General features: G+C 41.0%; 2 protein-coding genes across 2 annotated transcripts; both read right to left on the reverse strand.

The window, feature by feature from the left end:
* Positions 1–312: 312 nt before the first annotated feature.
* Positions 313–8152, reverse strand: prkacab (protein kinase, cAMP-dependent, catalytic, alpha, genome duplicate b). Its single transcript, XM_077605409.1, has 11 exons — positions 7692–8152; positions 6759–6820; positions 6317–6445; positions 5915–6013; positions 5247–5329; positions 4999–5125; positions 4435–4530; positions 4163–4285; positions 2906–2965; positions 2655–2759; positions 313–2357 (listed from the first exon to the last, which is right to left on the reverse strand). The coding sequence occupies exons 1-11, from the start codon at positions 7735–7737 to the stop codon at positions 2232–2234; spliced, it is 1056 nt and encodes a 351-aa protein (XP_077461535.1). The 5' UTR covers positions 7738–8152; the 3' UTR covers positions 313–2231.
* Positions 8153–9631: 1479 nt separating this feature from the next.
* LOC144077571 (histone chaperone asf1b-B-like) lies at positions 9632–11960 on the reverse strand. The gene is made up of 4 exons (XM_077605419.1): positions 11673–11960; positions 11041–11156; positions 10779–10955; positions 9632–10173 (listed from the first exon to the last, which is right to left on the reverse strand). The coding sequence occupies exons 1-4, from the start codon at positions 11779–11781 to the stop codon at positions 9976–9978; spliced, it is 600 nt and encodes a 199-aa protein (XP_077461545.1). The 5' UTR covers positions 11782–11960; the 3' UTR covers positions 9632–9975.
* Between the last annotated feature and the right edge of the window lie 197 nt (positions 11961–12157).

The following is a 12157-nucleotide window of genomic DNA, read 5'->3' on the forward strand; positions in this document are numbered from 1 at the left end:
TTGATGACAATGGACGAGTGGTTAGCACGTTGGCCTCACTGTTCTGGGGTTGAGGGTTCAATCCCAGGTTGGTCTTTGCTGCGTGGAGTTTGCTTGTGAGCTTTAGTAAACATATAATTTTATGTTGCAACAAATACTGGATTTCCACTTTCCAAATTACATAGAAAAGAGAGGAATTAGTATAAAAAGTATCAACAAAATGACATGCAAGAGAAAGTACATAGTGACCTATGGCAGACCATGGACAGTCGTGTATGTCAACATTAAAGAAATAACAAATACACCATAGGGGGGAAAATGACAACTTCAGGCCAATTTTACAAGTAAAACTTTATTGGAATGATTTAATGTTGCAAAATATTACACTCACGTTTTGATGTCACTTGCTGTCGTGACTTCCCTTTGCTGTGTGTGTGTGTGTGTGTTTGTGTGTGTGTGTGTGTGTGTGTGTGTGTCTGTGTGCTAAGATGCAGGTGTGGGGGGTTAACATGGTTCAAACTGAAGCCTCTCATTTGCCCAAACGTGCGACCACATACGTCAGCCTTGTGCAGAAATATGAATGAGACTTACAACATTGTTGTGTGATCATAACTTCAAATTTGGTTCTGATTTTGACTCTTGCCAGCCATCATTGAATTGGATGGAAGTGGGATAAAAACCTCAAAGGTCTAACAAGTGGACTGCAATAGTATAAAAAAATATTAATTTTAAATGAATGTGATTTTGAATTGGACCTCAGATCAATTTGTCAAAATGATTCCATCTCACTTCACAAGAGAGAAAAAATATTGGGTGGGGGGGTGACATTGACAGGGAGATAAATTATTAATTTTAAAAAAAGTGCTTACTGCATGAAATTTAAGTCATTAGAATATCCTGCACTTTTGCATCATCGTGCAGGGAAAATAAAAGGAATCATCTTACAAACGGGGCCAAAAGTTCGAATCAGGTCAGCGCTCACCAAATACGAACGGGCCATTGAGCCCACATTAGATTTACGAAACTATGGACTACTTGAGTGCGAGAGCCCGGGTTTCATACCATAGTCTTTTTTCCCTATCACAATATCGAATAAAACATTTGACGAAAGAAATGGATGGGCTAGATTTGCTAAAGTCATCAACATTTCAAGTGATAAGAGGAAAGATTAGAATATGTAGAAAAAAAGAGGGAAAAAAGGACACAAGTAAGACCAACATCAATGGCAGATCAAGAGCGATCTGGTAATCCAGAAGCAGTGTGAGGTGCTCTGCCTCAGATGGTCTTTTTCAAGGGTAAAAACATGCAGAGTGGGTGAGATCTGAGCACAAACAGCACAGGCTTTTGTCCAGTCACAAAACCAAATGGAAGGACAGAAAATGTGGAAGACACTAATCAAATATCTAAAAAGATTCCCTTTTTTCCCTTTAAATTCTGACCAGAACTTGAAACGTGTTAGCTTTGTTTATCCAATGTCCCCTACAAGCGATATGTTCGAACCTGAGATACCATTATGTAATATTTTATGTTCCTTCACACTATTAAAACATGTCTTTGTGTTAGTTAGCGCAACATGATATCACCGGAGACACATTTGAACATTTAAAAGTGGGTGCCATGTCGCAATGAGAGTAAATACAGACACATACCATCATCAAGAGTGACTTCTGTCTGCAATATAGTATGTTTGATGATCCAATCACGTCGGTGACTTGACTGTCTACAACAACAAAACAGTTAAGTTGCGGAACCAAAGCCTTCCAAGCCGAATGTGTATCTTTGCACGTCTTGTTTTGAGTGTTTTCTTAAAACATTATGTTGCTCCCCAGATGAAGAGCAAGATGGCCAATTATGTGAATAAAAAAAAAAATGAGTGCAGACTTCCGCTGGACCAGTCCCAGTGATCTTCATGTGACAAAAAGAAATGGATCAGTTGATTCTAACAAATGCCTTTGCCTCTCTTGGGCTGCAAATGTGACAAATGAAACCATACCAGCAGAGAAGAAACCGTAGAGGCCATTCTGAAGCACACCTTCGTTATAAAGGGATCCATACATGAGACAGAATCGTAAAGAAAGTAGAACAGAAAAAGGCAACACTGCTGGTTATCAGTCTGCTTGCTCAATCCCATTTTCCCTCTTTTTGCAGCTGGCGCTTGTGATTGTGACAGGAGACGGGATGCTCCTCCTTCCATCCACATACCACATGACCAGCAAAGCTCTCACTCCCCCTGATTCCTTCATTGACTCACGTTAGAACTCAGCAAACTCCTTGGCACATTTCTCATTGAAGGAAACGCGGATCTCCTCCTCCTCGTAGTCGTCAAAGTTGCTGGTGTCGCCCGGTCCCTTAAACTTGGGGACAAAAGGAGCTTCCACCTGTGGAGTCGGAGATCACAATTTTGCAACGTTTGCACACCAAAAAATAAGGACATGGAAATATTAGAGGGTTGAAAAAAATATATCAACATCTTTTGTTATAGGGACAACATTGTCAAAATTGTGCTTTTTTTTACTGCTTTTGGTTCAATGGGTGTAGTTTTAAATCAATGAAAGTTCTTTCAATCATAATTGGATTATGGCAGACTGTAATATCAGCAAAGTTTGTGTTGTTATCCAATTAATTGATAGCGTATTGTATAGGCTTAAAATTCCTGATTTAGAAATGATACACACTTTTTTCTGGTAAATGGCAATCCAGTCAGTAGTTGAGAACCACTTGTGTCCCTTTATGTCGTTGACCCCGTTTTTGAGGTTCCCGAAGCGTTTAGTAAGGTCGACCTGCAAATAAAACATAAACACTTTTTTCCCCATTATGATTCATTGAAAAAAATTGAAGCAAAAAAAACATAATTAATGATTAATTAAAAGAACTAAAAAACAAACAATAACTGGAAAGTTTTAATTCAAAAGCAGCAATTCTTGACCTGTAGCAGGTTTCTCAAGAGGTCCTTTAGGTCGGAGCTGAAGTGGGACGGGAAACGCACCTAAGGCAGACAACAAATTATTTTTTGGATTTAATGGACAGGGAGCTCCTCCCTCTTTCGCCTCGGTTGAAAAATGCAAAGTAAAATAAAACACAAGGAAGTCATGAAAAGCGACAGAATATCAAATGAAATGTTTTATGGTTCTTTTACATCACATTTAACTCATATTTCTGTGGAAATCATTTTCCAAAAGGACAACACAAATTTAGACCAACCAGTTTAGAGCATTTTGACTGATATTTTAAGACCAGCAGAATATTGTTTTCCGACTTTTGTGAAATGTTTTTCACGAGTAGGCGTCAATGGCTGTGCCGCTAAATTATAGCCTCCAATTCCCCAAATACATCATCTCGTACATGTCTGTGTGTTTTATGTTATTTATTTATTTATGGAGGGTTGGCGGGGATTCTTGTTTTATGTTAGGGATTCCTGCCTGACTGCCGTAGATAGGCTGCCGTGGTTACTATTTTTCCATGATGAGACGATTAAACCAACGACTGCATTACAATATAGCTAGCGGCTTGCAATTATTATAGTTATGATTGAAGTGCCTACATAAGCATCATCAGCATGCACCACTGCAACTGAAGATATACATAGAGTTGCACCTCTGTAGTTTAAAGATTTCATTCTTTACTCTCTTTTGTCGAGTACAAGGGTGTCAGACTCGGGTTTGTTCGCGGGCCGCTTTAACGTCAACTCGATTTCATGTGGGCCGGACCATTTTAGATATAATATTTAGATTTTTTTTAATAAATGGATTAAATGAATTGGATTAAAGGGCTTGAATATTCAGTTTTTTTATAGATCTAAAATAATGTTTATTTTAGCTTTTTAAAATATATTTTTAGATTTTACAAAATGATTTTTGAACTAAAAACACATAAAAATGGATTAAAAAATTACAATTATTAATTTAAAAGGGGGAAAATCAGGAAATTGAATATACATCTATCCTCTTCAATTTAATTTGACCCAAAAACAGAAAGTTGGCAGTCATGATTTACTTTCTCGGGCCGCACAAAATGATGCGGCGGGCCAGATTTGGCCCCCGGGCCGCCACTTTGACTTCTGTGGTCTAGTAGTATTAACATTGTAAAAAGAAAACAAAGCAATAAAGGCTTCATTTTCAATACATACTGCACATGGCTGTGAATTACAAGTGAGTGAGTGTGTCAGTCAGAGAGTGAATCATACCTTTCCCGATACAATCTTCTCATAGATTTGAATAGGCTGGTCAGCAAAGAAAGGGGGGTAACCAGCAGCCATCTCATAGACCAGCACGCCCAGGGCCCACCAATCCACTGCCTTGTTATATCCCTAATTGGAAAGGCATATGTTTTACAGTACAGTGTATGAGACGCTCATAAATAGCCTAAGTGCAGACGGGAGCAGTTAGCTAAAAGTGTATTACTGTATGTATGCATACTTCAATTCACACAATTCAATTTACTTCAATAATAGTTTACCTTACTGAGGATGATTTCAGGGGCCAGGTATTCTGGGGTGCCACACAGTGTCCAGGTCCTGCCTTTTACACGTTTGGCAAAGCCAAAATCTGTCACCTGTCAGGACAAAAAGTCTTGAGTGAAATCAGTGATCCATCCATGCATATAGTCTCTAAGTACTGCCTTTCTACGTTATCCTCTCAATTTACTCTGACTGACACCTGCAATGCAAAGGACTGAATCTTTTGATTGAACAGCAGCATTAATTTATCTCATGTAGACATGATTTATGCTGTTGTATAAATGAAAACAGGCTAATTTGACATCTCTCATCTAATGGAACAGTAAAATTAAAGAACTTCAAACAAAATGTGCAAAGAGATACATTTGCCTTGCTGGCATTGGATTATTATTTAGCTGAGATTTATAATGCCGGCCTTGTGGGTGTCTGCACTATTAATACACATAGGACTAAACATGAGCCCACCGCCCAAAAAAAGCTAAATAGTGAATGTATATTTTCTCCCTGGCTACAGTATATTATTCAATATGCTCATATATTTATTCATCATGGGCTACATTTACCTGTATGTAACCTTGTTGGTCTATGAGAAGGTTTTCAGGTTTCAGATCTCTGTAGATTAGATCCAAAGCATGCAGGTACTCGAAGGTCAGTACAATTTGAGCAGCGTAGAACCGAGCATGAGGCTCACTGAAAATGCAAGTAGATATGCACAAGCAAACACGTTATAGAGTTGAGCACAAATCAGCCAAAATGTAGTAACACACTTTTTTCAGATACGCTATCCCCCCAAAAAACTCTTGATGATTACCTAAATCTGCCAATTCTTCGTAGATGGGAGAACATCTCTCCTCCTGGCACATACTCCATCACCATGTAAAGGTTAGTGTTGTCCTTTAAATGGGAAAAGAAATGAATTGAAAATATGGTGAATTTTTCTCTTCCGTCAAATTTTCAGAAATATTGTGTTCATTACTCAACTTTTTTTAACCCTATCATCACAAGACATCATTTTAATGCTACCAATGTATAGTGTGATCTTTAATTTAGAAGCACTATAGTGTAGTGCCTAAAACCAACCACTAAGAGCCGCTCTGCCTTCCAAAATTGGCAATACAATTCAAATGGGTCTGCAGTCAAAAAAGTCCTAAAAAACATGGGCCATAAATCGATTGAAAAGCAGATATTTATTTTTCGAATATAAAAACGTATTAATTACTGTGGAATGACAGTTACTTCTGTGAAATGTTTGATTGCTATAAAACGGACACTGAGCAACCCTGGGACTAATAGGTTTATCTGCGACATCAAGGTATTCAATCCTGGGGCATTTAAGGTTCATCCAAACAGCTTAAATGGATAAAAGCTCAAGAGGAGTATGGCCACTAGGGAACACGTCTGCTGTAGAAGTGTTCTCACACGACATCAACCACCATTGAGACACATTCGGAGTAAAAAACATAATGGTGAAAGCCTTACCTTAAACGAGTACTCTAACCGCACAAGGAAAGGAAAGTTAACGGCCTGAAGTATTCTCTTCTCATTGAGAGTGTGCTCTATCTGCTTGAGCTTGACCACCTACAATTTAGGGAAAGGGAGAAGTTCAATGGATCATCTTTGGAATAGAAATGTTTAATTCAGTTGACTGCGATTGATGGTGACATTCAATTTTGAAGGCGGGAAAATGATCATGTTTTTGTGCTATTGAAAATTCTAGCCAGAATGGATTGGACATCTGTTGTTGTCAATGGCAAGCTTCTTAATGAAATTCTTTGATATTTATCAGTTTAAATAAGCCAAGAAATTTGTTGTGTGAGCAACCCCACTTTGTAATTGAACTTTATGGAAGATAGTGCAGCCTGATCTCTGGCCTGGACTGACCTTCTGCTTGTTGAGGATCTTCATGGCGTAATGCTGTCCCGTTTCTCTGTGCCTCACCAGCATAACACGACCAAATGAGCCTGTGCCTAGAGTTTTCAACCTCTCAAACTGCTCCAGGCCAGCAGTGTTCTGATAGGCCAAAACAAAAAGTGTCAGTTGGGTTAGTTTTTTGTCTGATGAAGGCTTTTCAAATGTCCTTTAAAAAAATAATTTCTAAGCTTTAGAATGATGACATTACAACATGCATTGTACTTCATTAGGAACCCTTGCAACTTTCATTTGTTATTTACCTAAGGGCAATTTAGAGTGCTCAACCAGCCTAGCATGCATGTTTGGGATGAGGGGAAAAACCCACGCAAGCCCAGAGAGAACATGAAAACTCCACACAGGGATGACCCATCTCTTACCACTAGTATAAGTTTATCTGATGTTTTTCCCTCACCTGTTCAGGATTCTCCCACTTCTTCAGGAAGTCCTCTTTGGCTTTAGCAAGGAACTCCTTGACTGTAGAAGACAACACCAACACAATATTTTGTTTCTAAAATGGTTATCAACATCCTTGGACCTGGAAATGATTTTTTTTTTTAAAGGTGCCACTGTTTAACGATTAAACCGCAATGTTTTCTACTACAGATGTTTCTATGTTGAGAAAGACACTCAGTTCTTTAGAAGAATATTGCAATAATAGTGTTGCTGTAAGTAGCATGGTTTTCTCTTTAATAGTTATATCAAAGAATATCATAAATTGAGTTTCGGACTAAACGCCATATCATGATAATCGTTATTGTGTGGTTAACAGTGTGGACTGTTCATATTGGACGTCTATTGCAGTCAATGTCATGCAAATATAAGTCACTACTAACCCTCACGACATTTCCTTTCACCCAAAAAGTGAAGAAACACTTCACACACATCCTTTCCTCTCACATAAAATTTGCCGGGCCGGATTTGTCCGCTTTAACTTTGACCCTTGTTATTTAAGGAACGTGATCCCCCTTAGTATTATTTCCCATTCTGCACACCTCACAAGGATGATTTAAACTTTACAAAAGGATGATTTCCTTACCCAATTTCACACCAAATGCAAAAAAAGGACAATACACTAATGTCTTTCAAATATACTCTGCATCCCTTCAATCACAAACCAAGTAATGAACATACATACTACAGTATACTAGAGAACTTACATAATATACGGCTTGGACTGTAGGAATATTGTGAAGGCTGATATTCTCGCTGTTTTGATTTCATACAAACGAAAAGCATCCATCGCAAGGCCTAAAACGGTGTTTGAAAGGAGGCGTGCGTGTGGCAGGCAGGTGACGCTCAGGTGTGAAGCGTGATGCTTTTTTCTGTTTTTTTTTGCTCTACTCACCGCTTTCCATCTCGTTGCCCTTCCTGGCCGTGGGCGCGTTGCCCATGATGACAACCTGTCAACGGAGGATGGCTCACTCTCGCTCTCCGCCAAACAGGTCGAAGCTCGATCGGGACTGGCCTCGATTCCCCAAATCCAAAACAATGTGTCGAGTAGCAGGCGACTAATAGAGCGAGGGTGCAGCCTCTCGTTCTCCGCGGAGGAGCCAGTCTTCTCCGATGCCTCCTTGCAGCCCCTCCGAGCGAGGCCCCCCTGGCTTCCCACCTTCACCCCAGCGTCCAAAACACACAAGAGGTGGGAGGAGACGATGTGTTGTTATCAGTCGAACGCCTTCACGCCAGCAAACAGCTTTCCCCGATGAAAAGTCCACCTATTTCTTCGGGAATTCGTCCAAATCAACATTGGCCCCCCTGTAGCCCCGGAGATGAGAAGGATGACGGAACTACAGCCCGTTAAACGTCCCGCCCACTAAACAGAATGCGGCTTGATTGACAGCCAATCTCCGGCTCCTCATTGGCTTGCAGTCTAACGGCGACGTGCGACGCAGCGCTCTGATTGGTCCGCTACAAACCGACGACAGCATCACGCCGCCCCACTAAACTAAGGTGGGGTGGTGGGCGGCAACGGTGTAACGTCACTGATATTTTCCTCCGCCGCTGAGCTGGCGTGGAGGGACCGTGACAATGTTTCGACGTGCGAGGCTGTCGTTTGACTGCTGGAGGTGCGGCACTTTACATTTCCTCACTAAATCACGGCGTCTGTCTCCAGTGTCCTTAATACAGACCAACCCCCGCCATCGCCCCCTCCCACTCCCCTTTACCGTCGCTAAACGACTCATACGCGTTCCGTCGAGTGACGTCAACGACTAGCTATTTTTAGAAATGTTGGTCAGAATGGAACGCACGCGCGGCGCGGTCTGGACGGCTTGGCAGGACGCGGCACGGCAGACGGACGAGGGAGGGAGAGATACCGAGGAGGCACAGCTCTCCTGCACCAACAACCAAATTCACCCAAATAAAAACAGATCAGCAGTATCCTAATACTGTATACACCTGGGTGATTCCACATATTTTACGCCCTGCCTGTCAATTTATAAGATAAGAAAAATAGGCCCAGCGGGCGAGTGGTTAGCACATCGGCCTCACAGTTCTGGGGTCGAGGGTTTGATCCTAGGTCGGTCCTCACTGTGTGGACTTTGCATGTTCGCCTTGCGTGGGTTTTCTCCGGTTTCCACCCACATCCCTAACAATGCATGCTAGGATGGTCAAACAGTCTAAATAGCCCTTACTATGATGATTGGTTGTTTGTCTCTTTGTGCCATGTGATTGGCTGGTCACCAATTCAGGGTGTTCACAGCCTGGTGCCCATAGTTAGCTGGGAAAGGCTCCAGCACCCCCTGTGATCCTTGTGAGGATAATCGGTCTAGAAAAAAAGAAGAAAAAGTCCAAGTTATGAAACAAAATCAAGCATTCCCCAAAACGTAATTACACTTGCTCTCAGGGATTTAAAAAAAGTGTTGCTTTCCCATTGGTTCTCCCAATAAGTTGCTTGTGTGCCATTCGCTAAAAGGAAGCGCTCCAGGCGGACATCAGAGTCGGCACAAAATGGGGTAGCAAGCACAGACAAAATTGGAGCCTGATCATCCGACCGAAAGCCACCTTTGCAGGCACTTAATTATCTTTTTTTCCAGGACTATGGCATTTGATTGATAACGTATGTGGGTAAAAGCAAGTTTCCTTTTGCCTGACTGGCTTTAGCGACTCCTGTTGCCTAGCAACCCTTGGCTGGCGTGAAAATGGAGTGGCATCTGATGCTGCATTTTATGAATGAAATATAAAAAAAGCAAACAGGCAGGGGAGGGGAAAGAGCGATGAGACTCTTATCTAATGTGTTACTTTTTTGTTTTTTCAGATTTTGTTGATTTTCAGGGAACACACATCTAAGGCAAAAACTTTATTTATCCTCTTATTACACAATGTCCTAAAAATATACAAAAATGTATAAGATAACCATATTTACAAATTGGGCTGTGGCTCGGAATATTTGATCTCCATAGACCTGCGTGAAACGGTCTGAGAACTGGATTTTGAAGATATTAGAAAATTGTATATTAATTGGTTCTTCAATGTATCACAAGCAAGGCGCTTCATTCTGATCATGAGATTGAAAAATACCAATTATACGGTATATATACACTACAGCAGACACCCCCAGTCCCTGGTCCCGTAGTAATGTTGTCTTGGCATGTAAACAAGTGAGAAGTGTTTGGACGTACTACTGATCCCTACATGCAGTCCATGGAATTTTCAGGTATTAGTCCAAAAGTTGGCAACTTTCCTGGTATACAGGTCGGTGGTAGCATCCCACTGATGTTGGGAGATGGGTCTACATTCTCAATGTTCTCCATCTTCTCAGCTAGTCCTTCCCAGTTAATATGAAAGCGAGTCACTCGTGGGTTGGAAGCCAAAATGTTCCTTTGAAGCTAAAAGATGATAAAAGACAACCAACTTCAGTCCTTATCCCTAAAATTCTCAAATCACAATTTAATATTAAAGACGAAACCAACAAATTCTGTGGAGAAATGCAAATTGACATATTGCAATAAGTTCCTTGGTTTAACTTTTCTGGTGCAGATTTTCATCTTATTAAAATCGTAAATCCATAAACTTTGAAAAATGAGAACACTGTGAAAAGCTCTGGAAATGAGTAGGTTGGGTCAGAAGAGTTCTGTCTGGGTTCTGTCTTTAGCAATCATGCAAAACCAGACATGCCCCCGCTTTTGTAGAGGCTGAAGACTGCTGCCTAGTGGCGATATGACAGAGCTTCGGGCTGTATTAAAATGCATACATCAATGCAAAGGATTGAAGTTTAGGCGGTGCTTGTGACTATCCCAGCAAACCTTTGGGCCATAGGCTGGGAACAAATGACAAATCCAGTCACTACAGGGTCACCCCAATCACCAATCCGTGTGCAGCTCGAAATATTGAAATATTTTTTGTTTTATTCCATTTGCTTGAAGTCAAGTGAAATGAATGCTGCTTGCATGGGAGTATTAGCCTTACTTTGAGCCCAGCTATCATCACTTACCTTGGAGTAGTCGGGTTTAAGAGGTGGGTTTTCCCGTAGTTCTGGGTCAGTGTATTCATTGTTGACATAATAACCAATTCGGATGAATTCCTGACCACAGTACGTGCATGTTATAAGGACGACAGTCACTCCTACAGCATCACTCTCTGGAATGAGACCTGTTTTTGGAGCATCCGCCTAAGAGGGGGCACAACCACACACAAAGCCAGAGGTTGGAAAACATTTGTGCAGCATGGTAAAAGCAAATGGGAATAAAACTCACTTGAAACACAAACATGTGCCTTCCAGCTGGTACAGGGCCCACCAAAACAGAGTCCAAGACCTGATCGTATTCCTCACTCTCAGCTGAACCAACATAGATGATCTTCCATTCCAAATCTGAGAAAACAGGGCCAGGCAATGACGGTTGTTTACAAGTGGAGCACAAAATGAACCGCTCTTTATTTATAATGAATACATAAAAATATGGATGGAAACCTTTGAGCCTTCATTTGGTCAAAACTAATGTTTAGGGGGAAAGCTACATGATTCAAAACGGGAAAGTCAATGTCAACTTTAGTTCGCGGCAAAACATTACACACAAGCATAGTCATCAACCAATCAGCAGCTGGCAAGCCAACACCACGGAAACCAACTAACCAATCAGAAGCCACCAAGGGTGGAGCGACTAGCCCAAACGCGCCAAATTTCAACATGTCGTCTCAAATGTTACTCATTCAAAACAACAGAAAAGGCGGAAAATTAATGGCCCAAGAAACAAACTGCTCCAAAAGCATTATAACGACGTAGAACAAATAAATTTATACTCCCGAACTTGGTAGTGCGTTATTTAGCATGCAGGCAAAGCATTTAGTCACGCGGAAATCTTAAAAATTTAACTAAAAAAATACTCACCTTCAGGCAAATCTTCCATACACTCAAACGTGATTTCAAACTGGAAAGGATTTCCAAATGGACTCGGGTTATCCAGTACACTGACATTAAGCACCTGTACCTTAGCCATGGCGCTTCTTCAGACAAAAATCCGAAAAGAGATGAATTCACGTTTTACTTAGATGAGTCTATAGTCCAAATCGTGGTCGTTGTACAGGTATTAGCTCGAATAAATGGACACGCTTCACAAACTAAGTCGCCCTGTTTGGTGTTTCCCAGCGACTGTGGTTGAAGCTCTAAGCGGAAGTACGTCACTTCTTCTACTCTTTTTTTGTGGGACGCCGGTTAGCAAACATCGTATATTATGTGCTTTACCGCCACCTATCGTCTTCTTTTTGGCTGACACCTCAAACATTCAAAATAATATAAGTGGAGAAATACGTTTAGTATCAACCCACAAGTGACAGAAGAGTTTATTTAAGACCTTTTGGCTTTTGCTACTCTGA

Source organism: Stigmatopora argus, chromosome 7, assembly GCF_051989625.1.
Source record: "Stigmatopora argus isolate UIUO_Sarg chromosome 7, RoL_Sarg_1.0, whole genome shotgun sequence".
In the NCBI taxonomy this organism is placed as follows: domain Eukaryota; kingdom Metazoa; phylum Chordata; class Actinopteri; order Syngnathiformes; family Syngnathidae; genus Stigmatopora; species Stigmatopora argus.